The 23,651-nt window shown below is 42.5% G+C and overlaps 2 protein-coding genes across 11 annotated transcripts in view; both read right to left on the minus strand.

Annotated features, from left to right (window-relative positions):
• Positions 1–3,967: 3,967 nt before the first annotated feature.
• Positions 3,968–12,258, minus strand: nfu1 (NFU1 iron-sulfur cluster scaffold homolog (S. cerevisiae)). Its single transcript, XM_029678050.2, has 8 exons — positions 12,153–12,258; positions 11,462–11,562; positions 11,215–11,350; positions 11,006–11,072; positions 10,790–10,907; positions 5,062–5,125; positions 4,766–4,940; positions 3,968–4,662 (listed from the first exon to the last, which is right to left on the minus strand). Exons 1-8 carry the CDS (start codon positions 12,209–12,211, stop codon positions 4,627–4,629), a joined length of 756 nt encoding a protein of 251 aa, XP_029533910.1. The 5' UTR covers positions 12,212–12,258; the 3' UTR covers positions 3,968–4,626.
• Positions 12,259–14,160: 1,902 nt separating this feature from the next.
• The window catches only part of LOC115140032 (AP2-associated protein kinase 1-like), a 52,871-nt gene continuing 43,380 nt past the window's right edge, over positions 14,161–23,651 (minus strand). For 5 of the 10 annotated variants that reach the window (XM_029678045.2, XM_029678043.2, XM_029678041.2 and 2 more), the window contains 2 exons: positions 23,398–23,508; positions 14,161–17,014 (listed from right to left, as the gene is read on the minus strand). In XM_029678045.2, coding sequence (XP_029533905.1) covers positions 16,185–17,014; positions 23,398–23,508 — 941 coding nt within the window. In that variant the 3' untranslated portion in view covers positions 14,161–16,184. Of the gene's footprint in view, positions 17,015–18,859; positions 22,640–23,397; positions 23,509–23,651 lie in introns of those variants that run through there. The other 5 variants (XM_029678048.2, XM_029678047.2, XM_029678046.2 and 2 more) reach the window with 2 other exon arrangements.

Raw genomic sequence — 23,651 nt, forward strand, 5'->3', positions numbered from 1 at the left:
GGCATAAAAGTGAATTTATGCTTGATCCGAAAATGTGATAGAAGGCTCCATATGGAGGGTGTGACACAAAAGCAGAGTCTCCGAAGGGATGCAGAAGCCAAATCGAGCTCCTTACCGCCTCCCAAATTTTGTAACAATGAAAGGAGCTGCATGATCAGTCTGACATCTGCATTTGGCCTCTGCAGAAGCCAGGGCATTCATACTTCTTGGTTTCGCAGAGCTGTTGTGAATTTAGTTGTCAAGGAAGTGAGCTTGTTTATACAGGGCCTCCCGCCCCCACCTACTTCAACCAATCATGTCAATGCTGAGCTATACAGCATAATTTAGCTTATTTATCATTCATCATTAACGTTTTGTTTCATTCATGTGACAGACCAATACCTCACAAGGCTGCTTCTCTGTAAGCTGAGACCTTGAAACGGAGATATCTTTCGTTCTCGAAACAAGGTTCTGGGCGTACTGCCAAATTGCAGATAGAAAAGCACAAACATAACATTTTCCATCACACTATTTTCATCTATAATGTGTATGGACATAACTCACATGCTCCAAATAAGACCCTTTTTGCCCAGTTTACCAGAAAATTACAGGATTTATGCAACAAATACTCAGAGGCTGATCGTTTTTCTCCTAGAATGAGTCAAAGCTCCCAAAAAGAAATATAACATTGTTATGCAAGGAACTCTCCGTTGACGATGCCTGGCGTTATTTCAATCCGGATGTAAAGGGCTATACCTGGACCAACAAAACTAAGTTACAAAAATGTAGATTTGATTTATTCCTAATTTCCCCCTTTTTGTTACAATTCGTTATAGATGTAGATCATCAGTTGGCTCCCTTTTCTGATCATTTGATTTAATTGAATTTGCTGCTAAAAAAATCAAAGGGTATTCAATATTTTAGAAATTAAACAACACACTTGTTAAAGATCCTATTTTCATTGGAAACATCAAATTGTTAGCCAAAGATATTGCTTTGCAAGAAAAAACTTGGGTCATGGAAGTAGATGAGAATTCTTCAAATATCAAGTCAGAGTTGTAGCCATTAAACCATCCAAAGAGCTGAAGCACCTGAAGAACCTTAGATTATCTTGGTCATCAAATGTTTTTCTCTATCTCAAGAAGTCTGTATTTAAATCTTTACAACTAGAATTAGAACAGTTTTGTCAGATCAAGAGCAAAATTGAAGAGTGGAAAAGAAACACCAGTTATTTCCTTGCGCTTGAAAAGAGAATATACAAAAGAAAATATATAATGGCACTCAAACTTAATGATGTATTATGCAAAGATCCCTTTACAATATCAACATTTGTCATTTCCTTTTCTGAAAACCTTTACAACTCACAATTTCAGGAAGATTGTTGTGAAAGCTACATTTGCCACGTTCAGAATTATTTCCCTGTGATAGGGGAAGATTTCCCATCAGTTTGTGAATCACCTGTGTCAATCAAGGAAATGAGAGAGGCTCTGAATTCAATTAAAAAATGGAAATCACCTGGCCCTGATGGCCTGTCAGTTGAATTCTATAGACAGTTTTGGGAGTTACTAGAATACCCTATTTTTTTGTTTCAAGATTGCATTGAAAATGTTGAAATGGTCTCCACCATGAAACAGGGCCTTATTTCACTGATTCCCAAGCCTGATATAGAGTCCCTTCTCTTATCGACAATTGGAGACCAATTACTTTATTCAATACTGATTACAAATTGATTGCTCTGGTTTATGCCAAAATATTAAAGAAGAATAGATACCATTTTAAAAGAGACTCAAACAGGCTTTATGAAGGGCCATCACATAAGTTTCAACATTCGTTTAGCCTTGGACCTTTTCGATTATTCAGATGCAATTGACTCAGATGCTGTTATTTTTATTTTTAGACTTCTGTAAAGCCTTCGACTCAACATTCATTTCTCTTTTGGTCTCAAATTGTTTGGTTTCGGTGAACATTTTATCAAAGTCATTCGCATGTTTAACAGATATAAATAGTTCTGTGATCCTTAATACATCCAAAAGAGTCAGTATTAACAGAAGTGTCTGACAGGGATGCCCAATTTTGTCATTTTGGTAGTGGAACTTCTACCTATAGATATTCTGAATAATGCAAATCTGCATGGTTTCTACATTTTGTTTTACAGAAAAATGAAAATATCCCAACTGGCTCACGATACTACTCTTTAAAAAAAAGGCAAAGACCAGGTCACGCATGCCCTTAATGCTATCACTGCATTCACTATTGCGTCTGGATTAAAACTGAATATTTCTAAATGTGAAATCTTATGTTTATATGACTGATAAAGAAATATAAAATATTCCTGTAAAGGACTGTTAAATATTTAGGAATACATTAAAAAAACACTTTGACAACATATGGATTTCTCTCCTAAAATTAAGAAAACTAAGATCTGAAGGTCTGGAAGTGTTGGATTTTGTTGACAAATAACACTTTCAAGATCAATTGGTTGAAAATATGTTTGGTCAATACAGAATCAATTTGCCATTTCATTCCAAACAATGTGTTTAATACATTTGGAGGTCTTACATTTTTTATGAAATTTATGTAATTATATTCCTGAAAGATTACCTGCTAAATTGGCTAGGTTTCACCAACAAGCTTTAATGTCCTGGAAAATATGTTTCCTGCACAACCTTTCCGCAGATAAAGCTCTTTTGTGGAATAATTCAGACATAACTGTAAGGAATAAGTCATTGTTCTAGCCTAACTGGTATGAGAGGAATTTTAACTTTGTTCATGTTTTCAACAATAGGGGTAATATTCTTTCATATATGAACAATTTATAACATTGAATAAGTATCCAATACCTTTCAGAGAGTTTATTTATGTGATCAAAGCCATTCCCAGTGATCGAACTACACTAATGAAAACTCATCTTAGCTTTGGTGATGATCACAGATCTTATCCAGAACTCAGCTTGGGAGGTATGGGCTTACTTGTGATTCTCTGTTCTGATGAAACCAAGGTTGAAAGCTTTGGCCTGAATGCCAAGCGTCACATCTGGAGGAAACCTGGCACCATACCTACAGTGAAGCACGGTGGTGGCAGCATCATGCTGTGGGGATGTTTTTCAGTGGCAGGGACTGGGAAACTAGTCAGGATCGAGGGAAAGATGGAGCAAAGTACAGTAGGGTAGTAGGATCGGAATCGCCGTTATAATCATTGGCCAGTATGGAAAATTAAGGATAAAGTCTAAATCCCTATCTCCATCCATGGCTAATTTATTAAAGGGACTATTTTAGCTAGCTAGCTACCCACAGGATGACAAGATGCAACAATTCAAGATTTTTCTTTGATGAGACAGGACCATTCACAGCAGAGCGCACTCAGTTTAGCTCAACACTAATTACGTATTTTATATATATTTTTAATTGAGGCCAAATGCTCACTGGCTTCCCTTGCATTCAATGCTACGGCGGCAACAATGTCATTCTCTTTTTGACCAGACAGCATCAGATAGATGAGCTACACATACCGAGAAAGAGGGGCGCTGTTTCGCTCGCTCGGATGCTTTCTCTGGTGAGATAGTCAGCTTTTTGTGAATTGAATGAAATTCATGAGAAACAGAGACAAAAGACAGAAAATATATATTTTTCTTGGTCAATTCTTTGGGGAAGCTTAGCTTCCCTTGGCATCCATGGATACACGCCACTGATAATTCTTTAAAGTACTCCGAAAACCAAGTGTTTTAATAGACATATGCTTTGTTTCTGACCTTATGCCGATTAAGATAAGCAGAGTAAGGTGTTTACATGACTATTTCCATAGTCTACTGCCATAATCAGTTTAATATGAAATTATTAATGTGCATGTAAACATACTCAGAGAATGACCAATCTATAATCACATTTTTATGTGAATTTGGTTGGATCGCCCCAAAAAGTTACTTAGCAGATAGTTGACTGCAGAGATGAGGGTTTGTGGACGATTAAAAAACAAAAAAAAGACACAGAAATGTATAAATTATGTATTTAATCACTTATTTAAATGTACGATAATAGTAACAGACTTAGAAAGCAATGCAAACTCAAGCTTTCCTCCAGACCATAATGGCAAAAGGAGTATCCTCTATCTGTGCAACATGTGGACTTTTTCCCGTCAGATTGACAAAGGGTTTGGTAGCCAATATTCAGGGAATTCTAGAAAATAATTTCATACACTTAATTCAATGTACTTTATTTACATTATACAGTCTGCACATGTGTTGTATATAGATGGGAGTTGTTTTTTTAATAACCAATACTTACTGAGTTATATGGTGTGATAATATGCAATAAATACATTGTCAGACAAACGTTTGTGGACTCCATCAGCCTGGAATCCTTCCAAAACAAACAAAACAGCAGGACAAGGACACTACTTCAGACAAGGCGGGGTCCTCTCTTACACACAGAGTCCCATAGCCAGAAAGGTTGACAGCTGACAATCTCCGGGAACTTATGAAGTCCAATGACAAATCTCTCAAAATTACAGCGAAGTTCTTCCTTCGTCACTGCTGTGCTTTAGACAAGCCTCTACGATGCGGATTAATCAGCTATACTGGAGTCAGGAGTGGCTGCAGGAGGGGAGAGGGTAAGAGGAATGTCTATAGGGTCTGAGTAGTTTCCATTGGACTCAGCCTTGGGCAACCTCCTCTTGCTCATCCTTCACCTGGAAAAGTACATGACACGTTAGGTTCGTCTTGTGAAATCGAGAACTAGACCTACAGGAAACCACTTAAAATTCTGCTCGTTCTTTTGTACAGGGTACAAACCTGCTCCACCCCTTCCACTTCAGGGACATAGAACTGCAACATATTCTGGATGCCACTCTTCAGAGTGACCATGGAGCTGGGGCAACTGGTGCAGGAGCCCTGCAGCTTCAGCTTTACAATGCCATCCTCAAAGCCACAATACAGGACATCTCCACCATCCTCCTGCACTGTTGGCCTGGGGGAAGCCACATGAGTTAAGAATTTAATACATACAGATACTGCATTGAGCAGAGACACTTCTGATAACAGGGAGGGAGATATCAGCTAAATGCTATGTATAACTACAGTAATGATACCTGATTCGGGTGTCCAGAAGCTCTTTGATCATAGCAATCACCTCATCATCATCATCTGATGGTGCTGTAAAGACAAAAGGAACAGTTCACGCAAAAATATGCTTACATTACTTAACATTTAACACAGGAAATAAATGCAACCATCTTTAATATAATAGGTAGCCCTTTCCATTCACAGCCTGTAATTTGTATACGGGTTGAAAATGGTAGATTGATATGCCACTCATTTCGACGTCAAACCCACCAAAGAGCTCTATTTTCATGTCATCCAACAAATGTAAATGCCTGGAGTTTGCTAAACTGCACTTGGATTGGAACTAGTGCTTTGGTCAGATGACATGAAAATAGAGCTCTTTGGCCACGCACACCAGTGGAGGGTTAGGCATCAAAATAATAATGCAGGAGCAGAAAATAACCCCACAACTACTGTAAAATATGGTGGTGGATCTTATGTTATGGGGCTATTTTGCGTCCGCTGGTCCTGATCCCTTGTTAAGGTCAACGGCATCGTGAACTTTACCCAGCGGCCACATTTGCCAGCAGGTTGAAACTTGGATCTTCCAGCAAGACCAAGCAAACATCAAAATCCACAAAGAAATGGTTAATTGGCCCCTCCACCAAAAAAATCTACATCTTACAATGGCAATCTCCGGACTTTAAAACATGTGGTTTGCATCGAAGAGGGCAGTTCTTATGCACAGGATATCAAGAATCTGGAAGGATTCAGTGTGGAGGAATGGTCTAAAATCACTCCCTATGAGTTCTCCAATTCCTACATCTAAAAAAAGAAAAGGTTCAGTGCGGTTATTCTCGTTGGTGAGGTGTTATAACTTTATGAAGAACATCATGTTAACCCCCAAGCCAAAGGTGCCTAATCCTAATAATACATTTTCAGCACCACAGAGTGTGACTGCAAGCAAGTGCGGGAGAAACTGCTCAGAGTTCAGCGCCACTCTGAACTGCGCCGAGCCCCCCACCAAAGCAAAGCTTTTAATGATCAATTTCAATACACTTGTGCTGGGCTACAGGTGCCAAGCCAAACTTGTGTTTGTCCTGGCAGGAGCAGACCTGCAAGGGCAAAATAATGGCATTTTGATTATTGGTCCACTTCCCCTAAAGTTAAGATTTGAAAAACAATAGGGCATAAAACCTTATTTATTTTAAACTGCAAGTAATACTTCGGGACTCCTGATTATACGCCACAAGTTGATGCCAAAACCCACGAGGGAAGGATTCCTCAAAGAAAATGACAAGAAAAATTGATACTGAGCATTATATTGGAAACGTGGAGTTGACCAGGAGAAACAATGAGGGAACTTGCACGATTGAAACAGTCAAAAACGACAAGGACGGCAACAAGGCTGTTGAACAGAATTGATCAGGTACTGGGAGAGGAAAACCCTAATGGGAGTATCTTGGAGGAATGTATGGAACAATTCATTGCAAAGGAACAAACATTGAATGAGATTGACTGGAACGCTGAAAATGAAACTCCCATGGATAGCTTGAACAAAGCCGTGAATACTGCAATGGGTTTTATAAAACCAGGCACATTTAACAGTTAGGCTATTGATTATACACCTAATTAAGTTGGGGTATCCTCTCTCCTCACTTTTCTTAGACAATTAAAGCAAGGGCTGTTTTCTCGTCTCCTAACTCCGCTGCTGCCTCACCGCATTTTTCTCAACACCAATATGCTGGTTAACGCATAGCAACATGGTCTAGGAAATGGTGCCAGTTCAACAGCGCAATGATGCGTTTCAGAACCACGGACAGTGACCACTATCCAACACAGGAGAACATTGTTTTATTAGTGTTGCACCATTCTTATGTAATAACCATATACAATTTCAGTAGCACGCCTTAGAGCGATGGTCTGTGCCATCCCCACGGCCTCCACTATGGATTAGTCCACTCAGACGGGTGTTTTTGCTACTGCTCGACTAAATAAACCTATCGACCAACAGCCTATCGACTAAATGGGGTTACCTTACCAAGACTATATTGAATGTTCCTGAGTTGCCTAATTATAGTTTACTTAAAATCGTCTTGAAATTCTATGGCAAGACTTAAACATTTATGGCAATCAATGACTAACAACCTACCTGACAGCAGTTGAAGAATTTAAAAAAAGAATGTGCAAATATTGTACAATCCAGGTGTGCAAAGCTCTTAACTCACCCCAAAAGAATCACAGCTGTAAATCGCTGCCAAAGGTGATTTGAATTGTGTATTGAATCAGGTGTGTGAATAGTTATGTAAATTAGATTTCTGTATTTCATTACATTTCTATAAAACATGTTTTCACTGTCATTGTGGGATAGTGTGTGTAGATGGGTGAGATTTTTTTATTTATTGAATCTATTTTGAATTCAGGCTGCAACACAGCAAAATATGTAAAAAGTCAAGGGGCGACTGAATTAATATTTTCTGAAGGCACTGTATCAATCTTAGCCAAGGTTTTTTTTTTTCTACTGTGTTATTGACTTGTTAATTGCTTACTCCATGTGTAACTCTGTGTTGTCTGTTCACACTGCTATGCTTTATCTTGGCCAGGTCGCAGTTGCAAATGAGAACTTGTTCTCAACTAGCCTACCTGGTTAAATAAAGGTGAAATAAAAATAAATAAAAAAGGTATTGTTGAGCAGTGATCATTCAGATAAACCTGTATACTACTTACCGGATCACAGTGATCAAGGAGAGGACAACTATCAAGCTCAGAGTAGTGGTTGATGCATCCTCGCATGAGAGATATAGTGGGGCAGCAGGTAGCCTAGTGGTTAGAGCGTTGGACTCGTAACCGAAAGGTTGCAAGATTGAATCCCCGAGCTGACAAGGTAAAAATCTGTCGTTCTGCTCCTGAACAAGGCAGTTAACCCACTGTTCCAAGGCAGTCATTGAAAATAAGAATTTGTTCTTAACTGACTTGCCTAGTTAAATAAAGGTAAAAAATATGTATATATTAGTAGTTTGTTAAATGACTGCTTACTAACAGGACCAAATCTAAACCATTACTTGTTGAGTATTCTGATTAAGTTCAGGCAGCACAGAATGGAGCTATGGCAGACATCACAAAAGTATTTTTGCAAATCTCTCTAAACGAAATGGACAGAAGTATTTTGAGGTTCTTATGGAAAAGTGGCATCCCAATGACAAATGAAGAAATGATGTACACTGAGAAAGACGAGAGTTCCGTTTGGAGCATCCGCATGCCCATTCCTTTCAGCAGCCACGATCAAACAACATCTGAACAAGTATGACAGGGGTCTGACCGCTGGCTACGTCCCTTCTGTCTTCAAGAGAGCGAGAGTTGCACCCCTTCTGAAAAAACCTACACTCGATCCCTCCGATGTCAACAACTACAGACCAGTATCCCTTCTTTCTTTTCTCTCCAAAACTCTTGAACGTGCCGTCCTTGGCCAGCTCTCCCGCTATCTCTCTCAGAATGACCTTCTTGATCCAAATCAGTCAGGTTTCAAGACTAGTCATTCAACTGAGACTGCTCTTCTCTGTATCACGGAGGCCCTCCGCACTGCTAAAGCTAACTCTCTCTCCTCTGCTCTCATCCTTCTAGACCTATCGGCTGCCTTCGATACTGTGAACCATCAGATCCTCCTCTCCACCCTCTCCGAGTTGGGCATCTCCGGCGCGGCCCACGCTTGGATTGCGTCCTACCTGACAGGTCGCTCCTACCAGGTGGCGTGGCGAGAATCTGTCTCCTCACCACGCGCTCTCACCACTGGCGTCCCCAGGGTTCTGTTCTAGGCCCTCTCCTATTCTTGCTATACACCAAGTCACTTGGCTCTGTCATAACCTCACATGGTCTCTCCTATCATTGCTATGCAGACGACACACAATTAATCTTCTCCTTTCCCCCTTCTGATGACCAGGTGGCGAATCGCATCTCTGCATGTCTGGCAGACATATCAGTGTGGATGACGGATCACCACCTCAAGCTGAACCTCGGTAAGACGGAGCTGCTCTTCCTCCCGGGAAGGACTGCCCGTTCCATGATCTCGCCATCACGGTTGACAACTCCATTGTGTCCTCCTCCCAGAGCGCTAAGAACCTTGGCGTGATCCTGGACAACACCCTGTCGTTCTCAACTAACATCAAGGCGGTGGCCCGTTCTTGTAGGTTCATGCTCTACAACATCCGCAGAGTACGACCCTGCCTCACACAGGAAGCAGCGCAGGTCCTAATCCAGGCACTTGTCATCTCCCGTCTGGATTACTGCAACTCGCTGTTGGCTGGGCTCCCTGCCTGTGCCATTAAACCCCTACAACTCATCCAGAACGCCGCAGCCCGTCTGGTGTTCAACCTTCCCAAGTTCTCTCACGTCACCCCGCTCCTCCGCTCTCTCCACTGGCTTCCAGTTGAAGCTCGCATCCGCTACAAGACCATGGTGCTTGCCTACGGAGCTGTGAGGGGAACGGCACCTCAGTACCTCCAGGCTCTGATTAGGCCCTACACCCAAACAAGGGCACTGCGTTCATCCACCTCTGGCCTGCTCGCCTCCCTACCACTGAGGAAGTACAGTTCCCGCGCAGCCCAGTCAAAACTGTTCGCTGCTCTGGCCCCCCAATGGTGGAACAAACTCCCTCACGACGCCAGGACAGCGGAGTCAATCACCACCTTCCGGAGACACCTGAAACCCCACCTCTTTCAGGAATACCTAGGATAGGATAAAGTAATCCTTCTCACCCCCCCCCTTAAAAGATTTAGATGCACTATTGTAAAGTGGCTGTTCCACTGGATGTCTTAAGGTGAACGCACCAATTTGTAAGTCGCTCTGGATAAGAGCGTCTGCTAAATGACTTAAATGTAAATGTCTATCCAGGAGTGGTAACTGCACTGAGGGAATACTTGTATGTTGACAACCTTATTTGCGGCACAGAGGACAAAGGAACAGCCTCTGATCTAACCACGAAGGCTAAAGAGATCATGGACAGCGCAAGCATGAACCTATGTAAATGGAAAAAACAAATTTAAATGAGCTGCCAAGTGAATGGACAAAAGAGAATGTAACAGAACATGTTGAAGTGGAAAGTCAAACTCCGTAAAAAGTTGCTTACTAGGATTAACATAGAGATCAGACACTGATGACTGTTTGAAAGGACAGATTTGATTGAATTCCTGAAAGACAAGATCATCACAAAACGAGGACTACTTCAATCAGCTGCTTGAATATTCAATCAGATTGTATCCACAGTCAGCATTAGGATCAAGTGTCCATTCCAAGAAATGTGGAAACAGGGCCTATCATGGGATGAAGAGCTTCCACAAGATTTATCCACTAGGTACATGTACACAGCAAATGCAGAAGGAGAATGCACTACAGGTCTAATCACAGCCAAGTTGTATTTGGCATGGCAGTAGCAGACTTGCAAGGGAGAAAGAATGTTGTTCTTGATTTTTGTTCCACTTCTCCTAAAGTTTAGATTTGTAAAACAAAATGGAATAACACCAGATGTATTTGGTTCAACTGCAAGTTCTGCTTCTGGACTCCAGATTATACACCACAAGGTATTGAAAACAGAGGTGTCAATAATTGACCCCTACCATGTCAAGAATACATTTTTTAACAAACAAAAGTATAATTTCACCCCCTTCTTTGTTGCATACAATATAACTCAGTACAGTCATTTTTGTGTGTGTGCATCTATCGCCTATCCTATGTAAGGTGGCGGTATTGTACTGCCTTACAAAGTGTTTGTCTGTTCCATACCTGTATCTGCACGAGGGGTGTCCTCCTCATTGACAACAGGGAGTCCAGATGTGAAGAAGTCCATAATGGCAGCAAACACATCAGGTTTGATTAACTTCCATTCCAGATCTACATCTGTCTGAATAAGAAGCCAGAAACAGAGCAATTCTCATCATTTCTACCCATGATTCAGACATGACATTTTAAAATATACATGTAAATGACTGGTAATATTACCTTGGTTATGGTTATGAAGTCAGGACCCAAAAAGACACCCTTGACACCATCGATTCTAAATAGCTGCCTGAAGAAATATTACGTATTACAATGTTGCCCAAGATAAGTTAGGGCTGTAAACAAGATGTCTCAGACTGCTTGTTCTTTTAATTGTTTAAATGTTATTTTCAATATTGGTAGGCATGGTTTCAGTAGCCTAAGTCATTAACCTTGCGAGGGGGGAGCAATAGGCTTCACGGGGTGCAGTAAAATCCATCGTTCCTTGTTCAAGGACCATGCGACCAGGCAGAAATTTCAAGCTGTTTGGGTTGGGAGTGTCCTGGGTCTGAATAAACATGGTCCTTGCTGGAAAGAGGGGCATAGTGTCAAAGTAATTTGAGCAATTGTGGTGCTAAAACACATTTTAGATAGCTCCCGAAGACATTTCTATACACTGTACAGGGTTTTCATGCCTACCAGATACAACTGAAAATGGTGGCAGTGACCATCTCCTGGTAACACCAATGTTGTGTGGAGTCCAATGCAGTCCAGCAAACTGATATGCACGCACAGCAAGCCTAAAGAAAAAACATTTTGATCGATTTAGAATAAGAATAGGGTAAATTGATCAACCAGACCAAATAAAAACAGAACCAGTCAGTCACATCACGCTTGATTTGACAATATGATGTCACATGATGGAACACAGCATGCTGACAATTAACAATTTAATTAGTTGGAGACCTGGGCAGCAATTTATTTAAAAAAAAATCCAGTATGCAAATATTCCTCTGATCAAACGCACCCGTATGTATTAATTATGCAAGTAGGGATATTATTGTGCTTGCTGAGCTCTGTGTTATGTATTTTTCACCAATGAGGCAAGCTGAGCAACTAGCTAGTTTGCTAGTTACAAATTAAATGTTTTATTAAACCAGTTCAATCATATTGCAACTATAATAACTTTTTACTGGAAATTGAGCTACAATAATCACGTTACCTCGCTACTCCTAAACTGCGTCAGACCTTATCTTATGAAACAGAGCTAGCTAAAGGTTAGCCGCTAACTAATTAGTTGACGAACACGTAGTGAGAGGAAAAGGTGAAAACATGCATTACTACAGCTTTAAAGACATCCTCAGTCAGTGTTCAACAGAGCACAACTTACGGACTTGAAATTCTTGCAGAAATACCCAACAACCTCCCGACCTGCCTGTAAGTCGCCATGTTTGTGATGCTTATACGCAATTTCCTGTAAACTCCAAGGAAGAAACCGTCCTTGTATTATTTCCCTGGAACCACATTTTGTGTAGGAACCAAAACATGGTTCCTGTATACACTGAACAAAAATAGAAATGCAACATGCAACAACTTCTAAGATTGTGATGATAGTTCACAAGGGAATCAGTCAATTGAAATAAATAAATTAAGCCTTAATCTATGGATTTCACATGACTGAGAATACAGACATAAATATGTTGGTCACAGATACCTTAAAAAAAAAAGTTAGGGGCTTGGACCAGAAAACCAGTCAGTATCTGGTGTTACCACCATTTGCCTCATGCAGCGCGACAGCTCCTTCACGTAGTTGATCAGGCTGTTGAACATAGCATGTGGAATGTTGTCCCACTCCTCTTCAATGGCTGTGCGAAGTTGCTGGAAATTATCCGGAACTGGAACATGCTGTCGTACACGTTGATCCAGAGTATCCAAAACATGCTCAATGGGTGACATTTCTGAGCATGCAGGGCATGGAAGAACTGGGACACTTTCAGCTTCCAGGAATTGTGTACAGATCCTTGAGACAGGGGGCCGTGCATTATCATGCTGAAACATGAGGTGATGGCAGATGAATGGCACGACAATGGGCCTCAGGATCTCGTCACGGTATCTGTGCATTCAAATTGCCATCAGTAAAATGCAATTGTGATCGTTGTCCGAAGCTTATGCCTGCCAAAAGCATTTACCCCACCACCACGGGACACTCTATTCACAACGTTGACGTCAAGCAAACTGCTCACGGCCGCGACGTCATCTGCCTGGTACAGTTGAAACCGGGATTCCTCCGTGAAGAGCACACTTCTCCAGAGTGCCAGTGGCCATCGAAGGTGAGCATTTTCCCACTGAAGTTGGTTACGACGCCAAACTGCAGTCAGGTCAAGACCCTGGTGCGGATGACGAGCTTCCCTGAGACAATTTCAGCACAAATGATTCTGTTGTGCAGACCCACAGTTTCATCAGCTGTCCGGGTGGCTGATCTGAGATGATCCTGCAGGTGTAGAATCCAGATGTGGAGATCCTGGGCTGGTGTCGTTACATATGGTCTGTTGTGCAGACCCACAGTTTCATCAGCTGTCCGGGTGGCTGATCTGAGATGATCCTGCAGGTGTAGAATCCAGATGTGGAGATCCTGGGCTGGTGTCGTTACATATGGTCTGTTGTGCAGACCCACAGTTTCATCAGCTGTCCGGGTGGCTGATCTGAGATGATCCTGCAGGTGTAGAATCCAGATGTGGAGATCCTGGGCTGGTGTCGTTACATATGGTCTGTTGTGCAGACCCACAGTTTCATCAGCTGTCCGGGTGGCTGATCTGAGATGATCCTGCAGGTGTAGAATCCAGATGTGGAGGTCCTGGGCTGGTGTCGTTACATATGGTCTGCGATTTTGAGGTTGGTTGGATGTACTGCCAAATTTTCTAAAACAACGTTGGGGGCGGCTTATGGTAGATACATTAACATTAAATTATCTAGCAACAGCTCTGGTGGACATTCCTGCAGTTAGCATACTTGAAACATCTGTGGCATTGTGTTGTGACAAAACTGCACATTTTAATGGCCTTTTATTGTCCCCAGCTCAAGGTGCAATTGTGTAATGATCATGCTGTTTAATCAGCTTCTTGATACACCACACCTGTCAGGTGGATGGATTATCTTGGCAAAGGATAATTTTTTTTCCCACAATTTGAGCAAAGTAAGTGTGTGTATGGAAGATTTCTGGGATCTTTAATGTCAGCTCATCAAACATGGGACCAACACTTTATATGTTGCATTTATTTTAGTTCAGTGTAATACATACCTATAACCACAAGGTAGAGAACGTTCATCTTATAACATACATTGCATATGGGTGCGTCTCATGATACACAAATGCAAAAAAAATTACAACTGAGATTGACTTGTTTTGCATACATTTATTTATCTTCATCTTTACGCAAGGACATACAAGATATGGTGTTGAATGGCAAGCTTTGCATGACTCAAGTATTTTGATATGGGTGCCTTTAGGGTTCAGCAGGTGAGGCTTGCTGTTGAATCAGTCACCACACTTTACGACACAACATATTACAGTCAGACAAATCAAACAAAAATGCTGCTTTTAAGTTTTCCAGGAAAGGACCTACACAAAAAAACAACTTCAACAACTTCAGAAAGCTGTGTCACCTCAACACATGTAATTGTAGAGTACATTATCATTGCTGCGGATGGTGTTCAGTCTTCATTTGCACGGCAGATGAATTAACATGTTATACAAAGAGTAATCACGAATGACAAAAAGCAAATCAGAATAATTTCTCCTTTTAAGACGGGGATTCTTACTTTGGATCAAGTAGCTGAGAAAGTCTATTGGTCCACACCATCACTAAGTCATGTAATGGATCGCAAACATTGAAAAGTGCTTCAAGACTCTACAATAGTCAGCAGAATACCATATCAGCATTTTTTATGGCTATAAAAAAAGGAATGCAAAATCTGGTGTAGAAGTGCGAAAGCTTCTGGGTTTATGAAGAAACCATGTTGACCCTTTACTTGGAATTGTGTCTTTTGAGCATGTGTAGGGAAGTGTGTGTCTGACAGGTGAAAGTTGTGTGTTTTGCTTGAGGTGCTTCACAAGGGTTTGAGTTATTCTGATATGTTCTGACATGGGGTGCTGATTTGTAAAGGTTGAATTGGTTGCTGATTGTAAAGGTTTCCAAATCTTATTGAATCGAGTGCAGGTAGAATGTAGGCTTGCTATTTAAGAAAATGATTGAATGAGCAGGTGTGGAATGTGAGTGCATAGAGTTACATAGCATTAACAATAGATGCTGACGGAGTGTAGTGGAGGTGCTGACTGGGACTTTGCCGACAGTGCTGGTCGTGAGATTTGAGGACTTCTAAGGCATCTCTGCTACAACATTAACAACCTCAGTTCAAAATTAAAGTCAACTAACACCAAATTACATACAGCAGAGGCACCCACGAGTGATGACAGGTTTAAGGTGAAACTCTGACCTTTGGCCTCAGTAAGGTATGCTCTGTACTATATGCCCTGCATGTACAGTAGGTGACAGATGCCTTAGGCTGACTTTAGCAGCACTGAGTCAGGTGACCATAAACACAAGTGAAAAGAAGGATTGGATCAAAACAAAGGCTAAAATGTCAACTCATAATGCATTATAGTTTGACATGTGCAACATAATCCAGCATCGGATTAATATTATAAATGATAAAAATGACAGCACCACCAGATGTACATTAACCTACCTCGTATAAAGTATACACCACTAAATAGGCTAAAATGGTCATCAGATAACTTCCAAAACAAACAGAAGTATATAAGACATGTAGAGGAACCAATACAGGAGGCCTTTCTCGTGCCCCTGTGAGAGGATAACCCCTGGATGAGTAGTGACATCATCACACAGAGATCAGGGCTGTCATGGGAATACTTATTGGACCTTACAGAGCAATGGATAATGAACTGAGTGAAGGAGCAGAGGGTCAAATTTCATTAAGCGGTTAACCCTAGAACGGGGGATGTGTGTGTGTGTGTGTGTGTGTGTGGCCCCCGACAAGAAGCTCTCTAAATTGAGCAATGTTTTCGCTCAAATGGAAAAGCTGAGGACAAACTGAGGTAGGCAGAAAAAAACCAACTGCCATATCCTCTGTGCATACCAAAGGATATGACAGCTACCAGCACAAGGATAACTGAGACTGACTGGAACCTCTATTCTAATGCAGCAAAAAAGTGCAATGATGACCGTGCGCAATTTCAAGACCTTTCCGAGTTGGTAAAGGATAAGATCTTAAGAATTCTATGCCACCCTGCAGCCCAGCCCCGGTGCTGGTGACAGCATGCAGTGTGTATGCTTTAGTGTAGTGTGCACAGGTGTGGCCTCCAATGCTGGCTTCCCTGCTTTGTAGGGAAGGATGGGAGCTTTCAGGGCTTCTCTTGCGGGGCCTTGAGGTGAAAGGGCGCAGAGACAAAGGGGTCTACTGCACTCACCTCTGAAGTCCAGGAGTGTAAGGGGCCCACGGGTACTGAGCTCACAGCAGTCTGCCTGCTCACGCTGGACAACACCCTCTGAGCTGTCACAGGCTGCTGAGGCAATGGGCCTTGAAAGTGTCGGGAGTACTTGGCCAGGGCCTGTGGGCGGAAAGGCTGCGGGGCCACCTGGCTCAAGAGGGCTGTTTCAGAGGCCACAGGGTAAAGCACAGCTGGGTGAGGGTGGAGGGTCTTGGGCTTCACAAAGGGGGCCTGCAGGAAGACATCTGGATGCTGTTGAGTCACAACAAGGGGACGTGGGAACGGGGCATTTGCGAACACATCGCCTGCCTCTTCCTGTCCAACCTTGAAGGGGGCTTTGGAGAACACATCAGGGACAACCTCACCCCCCCTGGCTTTCTGGGGCATCTGTTGGGAATTATTCTGGCATGGGACATGTGGGCCTGGGGTAGGTTGGTGGGAGGGAGTGGAGAGTTGTGGGTGTGATAGGCGTGGCTGGGAGGGTGGGAGGTGTAATTCAGACCGGTGCTCCTCCTCTTCATCTGAATCCAGCAGCAAAGGTCTGGAACCACTGCAGTCATGGCCCACCTCATCACTCTCACTGGCCCTCCTGCATTGCTCCTCCTTTCTCTTGTCTTCCTCCTCAAATTCCTCATCGCTGGAGTGGACACAGCCCTGGTCTGCTCTGTGGCCTTCTTCAGGCAGCTCAATCTCTGACCTCCCCTTGTCTAGCACAGCGTGGCTTTTACTCTCCCCTTTCAGCTCTGCAGAGGGGAGAAGACAAAGTAAAGGATGAGACTTAAAAAGGACAATTCTGCCACTTTTCAACCTCATCCATTGTCTCCAGCACCATACCAGTGTCTACATTATGGGGAAACGGCACGTTTCTATGATCTGTGACATCACAGGGCAGGATTAAAAGTAGAAAAACCTGTCATTTTCTCGCCAGGAGAGTATTTTCTGACTTCCCACGTCACCACAAATCAGGTAGAACTTTTAAACGAGATATTTTGTTTCTACAAAATATAGAAATGTACCGTCTCCACATATGTAGACAATAGTATAGTGCTGGAGATAATGACAATGATGTTAGTGGTGGAGTTGCCCTTTAAGATGTGTACACTGAGACAAGATGACTGGTGGTTAAGACTCCAACTTAGTTTACATTGAAAACCCTCTCTCAGCTTTGAACTACACAGTCTGTGGTCCTTTGGTCTAACAGAGCATCAATAGGCCACTCCCAAAGATGACACGTACAACAGTTCTACTACAAACAAGTAAACACCATGGAAACAGCAACAACAGCACAATGGTCCAACAGCAGCAAGCCAGCACAGCACGACTCCAAAAACACAACATGATCTACTCTGTACAACACAATGAACACAACGCGACAGACGACTATTCAGCGCTATCACTACAACAAAAAAATACATTGTTTCCACTTGTTTTTCAGGAGATCTCCAACATCCTCTAAGCAGACACAACCCCTCACCAAAACAATTCCACGCACCACTACAAAGAGTAATTACTGGAAGATTTAGGTTATTTTATTGGTAAGTTATATAAAGATATAGGGACCTGATAAGGAGCAAATGGACCCGTGGAAACAAGGTAGAGTGAGAGGACTCACTGGAGTCCCAGCAGAGAGTGAGATTGACAGGAGCAGACAGACAGAGAGCGACAGAAACAGGGGCAGTCTTACCTTGGTAGTGCAGGTAGCAGGAGTTAGCCGGCAGCTCCAGGGGGAGAGGGTTAGTGGCAGCCATTTAGGGCACAGTTCAGAGTCAGCCAGAGGGCAAAGAGTTGGGCAGGGTGTGAGTAAGAGAAGAGGTGGAACTGTAGCTCTAAGACACTCAACCTTCCAGTGGATTGAAAGGCAAGAAGTTATGTGTGTGAGAGTACTCAAACCCCATGTAAGAGTGCAGTGTGTGTTAGGTGCTCAGTCTAGCACCAAGGCATAATAGGATGAGTGAGCATTTCCATACTGTACTGAGATACTGTGTTTATGATAGGGCGAAAGGAGGAAAAAAAGGCTTCCGAAAGCTATTAATGCATTCATAAACTGGGCAAACTGACAGCAGATTGTGTTTTCTGTCTGAAGTGTGAGCCTTGACATTTTTAGGGAAGTGAATTATGTGGGTGTGACTACGCAAAAGACTGATGTACTGATGTGCTCGCCTCCCTACCACTGAGGAAGTACAGTTCCCGCGCAGCCCAGTCAAAACTGTTCGCTGCTCTGGCCCCCCAATGGTGGAACAAACTCCCTCACGACGCCAGGACAGCGGAGTCAATCACCACCTTCCGGAGACACCTGAAACCCCACCTCTTTCAGGAATACCTAGGATAGGATAAAGTAATCCTTCTCACCCCCCTTAAAAGATTTAGATGCACTATTGTAAAGTGGCTGTTCCACTGGATGTCTTAAGGTGAACGCACCAATTTGTAAGTCGCTCTGGATAAGAGCGTCTGCTAAATGACTTAAATGTAAATGTAATGTATGATGTGTTATCCACCGATACTTGCTCTTTCAATTATCTCATAACACCACCATATATTGAACTTAATTTCCTACTGATGAATTGAAAAATACACCAAGGAGACTAGAGTTCCATTCAGATGTTTATTTAATGTCCCTTTCTTTTTTAATATTTTTCTCATTTCATAAAAATATAAGGTATACGCTAGATAATAGCTCTGTGCTTTCACATATGGACAACTGCTGTTTGCGCAGTACAACAGTGTTCATATATTTGCCCCAGCAAACACACTAGGGACATCAGTTTCACAGCAACACAAGTCAAATTCTACTGGCAAGGCTAGACCTCTACTGAATACAGCACTGTGGTGTCTAAGGATAATATGAGCACTACTGTAGAATTGCATAGGTTAGCCACACCTAAACCTGCAAAAGACTGTACAACAAGTAGATTGGAGAAAAACAAAATAAGAGTAGTTTTACTGATTCTCCAGACACTCTTCAAAAGCCACAGCCCAATTTCTACTTACTGAACAATATATGGTTTGGAGAGGGGTAAAAACACATTTTTACTTCAAAGTTTAAAAAAAACGAAAAAATTAACTTCAACTTAAAGTAATGCGATACTAGCAGTAACACCTCAAATGGAAATGTATATTTTTGCCTTGTCTATTTTCCAAGTATGGAAACAATACTTTTTGAAATTGAATAAATGCATTTTGTGGACTTGAGTTCTTAGATGGGTTGCATTTCAGTTTAGTTTCTGAAACATTGTATCATCTAATTTGAATATTCCTCAGGTAAATCAAGTGTGGGTACAATGTAGTAAATTATATCACCTGATTAAGCTGGCTGGGAGGATAATGTGTCAAGAGTAAGACACATTTTGGTTCTGTTTCCAACAAATGAGACTGCATTGTAACGTGTAAGTAGGTAGGCGATACAGCTTAGCTTGTTTGATGCATTTAGGGGTTAACAGTAGAGGAGGAGGAAAGGACAGAGATATCAGGAAAACTCTTCCGTCATAAGCCCTGTTTTCAGAGGGAGGGGACTCCCTAAACTACAGCTCAGAGGAAGAAAATCAAAACCAGGAAAAACCAAGGATGAAGGTTTAAGATAATACCCCAACAAGGCAAGTCATAAGCACAGAGCTGTTCTCAGAACACCACCAAATTAAGATCGCTACAACCATGGGGCTAGTGGCTTCCCTATGCTGAAATAGTCTCCCACAAGACCAAGGATAGACAAAAATACTTTGGACAAATAGGAGGGACACAATATCTTTGCACTCTTAAATATAGCCCCATAAAGAATACACAGAAATAAACTTTTTTTCATTTACCTATAATATGTACTTATGAATTGTATATATTTCATATTGATACTCACTTCATACATTCATTCATTCTATAGCACTGTCACATTTATTCATATTATGATAGGTCTTTAAATATGAAGCACTTTAAAATGTATACTGATAAAAAATATAAAACGCAACATGTAAAGTGTTGGCTGAAATAATATATCCCCACATTTTCAATGTGCACAAAAAGCGTATTACTTTAAACTTTTGTACACAAATTTGTTTACATCCCTGTTCGTAAACCTTTTTCAAGACAATTCATCCACCTGACAGGTGAGGCATATCAAGAAGCTCTATACCTGCAGAGTATTTCTGTCTGGAATAAAGCCCTTTTGTGGGGGAAAACTCATTCTGATTGGCTTGGCCTGGCTCCCCAGTGGGTGCACCCCTACCCAGTCATGTGAAGTCCATAGAGTAGGGCCTAATGGATTTATTAACATTTACAGATTTCCTTATATGAACTGGAAATCGTTGAAATTGTTGCATGTTGCGTTTCTATTCTTGTTCATTATACTCTAACTACTTCTTTACAATGGGAGAATGAGGAAATAGTGGTTCTATATACATACGAGTTGGTTATGGATATTTGTCCAGATCATTACACTATACACAAGCAACATCAAGGTGTATATGTGTTTTTGTGTAGTATGGATGAGTAGATTGGAAAGAAGGGAGATTAATGATGAGGATGAAATGTGCAACAGAGACACATGGAACAAAAAGAGAAACTGTGATTGGTTGTAGAACAACACCTGCACAACACAAGCAGACAAAACCCAAGCTCAGCTGACCCTACTCACTCTGCTGGCTCACTGGTAAAGATCAGCTGACCCTACTACTCACTCTGCTGGCTCACTGGTAAAGATCAGCTGACCCTACTACTCACTCTGCTGGCTCACTGGTAAAGATCAGCTGACACTACTTCTCACTCTGCTGGCTCACTGGTAAAGATCAGCTGACCCTACTTCTCACTCTGCTGGCTCACTGGTAAAGATCAGCTGACCCTACTTCTCACTCTGCTGGCTCACTGGTAAAGATCAGCTGACCCTACTTCTCACTCTGCTGGCTCACTGGTAAAGATCAGCTGACCCTCACTAAACAACCAATGAGATACACAACCATTGCACTGTTCAGCTGTATCCATGCTCAATATGGGACTCATTTCTCTCTCACATTCTGGGAAAAGTAGATCTGTTAGCCTTGCCAATGGGCCGAGGACAGAAACCCAAATCAAACAGAATAGCCACGATAAAGCTCTTATTGGAATACACATGATCAATAACTGGTTAGCATGCATTCTGCCCAAGAGAGAAATGTCTTGAGCACCCGTCTTAATGTACAGTATGACCAAGAAGACGAGGGCATTCAAATGAATTACACACATTTAGAATAATACCACGAATGAGTCAACCTTTCCAGATAATTATTATACTTAGATGTATAGTAAGAGGCAAAATGCACCAGCTCAATATGACCTTAAACTACAGGAAATGCACAACACGGGAACAATAATCCCAGGGAATGTTCAGATACATTTAAAAAATAATAATAATAATAATCTCTTCCATAAAGCACAGCCAAGATAAACATGGTTGTGCAGTCAAGGAGATGTTGTTGTAGAAGACCAGTCAGAGGCAGTTTTGGGGTAGCTAGACACAGCCTGTAGATGTCCACCATAACAGGGCATGTTGCAGAAGAGCTTTTGACCTCAATGACAGACATCTTCGACCATTTGCAACAGACAGCCAAACATTCCCAGGGGGCACCGGTGAACCACAGCAGTTTGAGAAAAGTTAAAAACACAGCAGGAGCCTAAGGACTGACAGCTCATTGGTCTCATCTGTATGGCCCATGCAAGCAGCTCGTGATAGTTCAGTCAGCGTCTGCTTTCCTAAAGGCCTGCTTTGCTCTAATGACTAGACATGGTCATAGCTGCTACAGGAAGAGTGCATACAGATAGCTAGGAGAGATAGAAGTACTATACTGCTGTGTTACATGGTCAGACCTGGGACACATACGTTTGCATAAACCCTGATCAAACATTGTAAAACAGCAAAGCCAATGGGGTTATGGGCAAGCCAGGCAGTATGTGAATAGCGTGGGGTTGAAACCGCAAGGCAGGACAAAGAGGAATGTTGACAGATGGATGACAGCGTGATAAAGACCACAGTGCAGCCAAGACAGAAGCAGACAGTGTCAGGACGGGGAGTTAATGCCATATTGTTACCAACATGGGAATGCCAACGGCCAGGATGAATGGTTTGAAACCAGCGTATCAAGAAAGCAAGAGATGGAGGTGGGGGCACGGAGGCACACCAGAGAAAGTATTCTCTAGTCCACACTAAAACTCCTCCATTTCACCTTGCAAGGTGCTACATAAGTGCCTCTGCTGCCCCCTCTCCCCATCATGTTACGACTGCAAGCTGCCCCTTCGACCTCTCTCTCCCACCCCCTAGAGGTCGATGAGCTGATCCACCAGCAGAAGGGAGCGGGCCAAGTTGGGGATGCTGGACTCTGAAGTGCCACTGTTGCTGCGCGAGTGACCACCTGAAACGTGCCAGAAAGAAAGAGGGACAGAGAGAGAGGAGGACATGGACGGAGCAAGGAAGAGAGAGGTGGGAGAAAGGGGAACCAGCGGGAGAGAGTCATATTTAGAGAGTATTTGAGAGAGAATAGGAGAAAGGACAGTTTAGCAAAGAATTGAGGGTTGGTGAAATAAAATAGGACAGGAGAGAGGGTGGGATGACAGGAGCATAAAGGAGTGAATGAGGAAGACGGGTAGAAAGAGAAGAAAAGAGAGAAAGTAAGCCAAGATTATCTATATGCAGCCGCAGCATTTCAGGGAAAGAGTGCTGGGAGGAGGACATCTTGTATGTCGTCCTAACCTCTAGAAGACACTACTCTTAAGATGGCTTAATGCTCTGCCTTTGGTGCTTCTGTTCTGAGACTGTATAAAACAACTGCATAATGGTGCCTGCCATTGATAGGAACTGCCAATTCTTATTGGCAAAGTTCAACCAGTGAAAAGTCAAATGAGAAACACACTGATGTGACATCATGCTAGGATGGGGAGGGCTAGTTAATGTTACAGCACATCCAGCCATGGTTGCTCTCAGCAGGTGTAAGTGATGAACTAAGGTGTTAGCTAGGGTTTCTCAGTAATGGCTGTGCTCATTCGTGGTCCCCTGGCAGTTATGTGGGTTGAGGAAGGCAGCTCATACAGAACAGTACTTTGATCCTCTGTGTGGATCAATGAGACACATAGATCCAACCCTATCTACACACTGCTGGCCTGCCTTACATACCTTGGTTGTTGGAGTGTTTGGAGATGAGCACAGGGATGGGGTCAAACTCGTCCTCAGTGCCCTTCTCCCCAGCCTCGGGCGGCTGGAAGCCCAACATGAGGTAAGCAGATTCTGCAGGTGGAGGAGAGGAGGCGAAGGGGTGATGGAGGGGGAGGTTAGCGCAGCCCAGAAGAGAGCGAGGGAGGAGGGGAGAGTGCAGGGAGTACAGAGACAGACGCAGCCAGAGCAGTCATAGCATTAGTACTAAGCCATGC

This window comes from Oncorhynchus nerka, linkage group LG13 (assembly GCF_034236695.1).
Source record: "Oncorhynchus nerka isolate Pitt River linkage group LG13, Oner_Uvic_2.0, whole genome shotgun sequence".
Lineage (NCBI taxonomy): Eukaryota > Metazoa > Chordata > Actinopteri > Salmoniformes > Salmonidae > Oncorhynchus > Oncorhynchus nerka.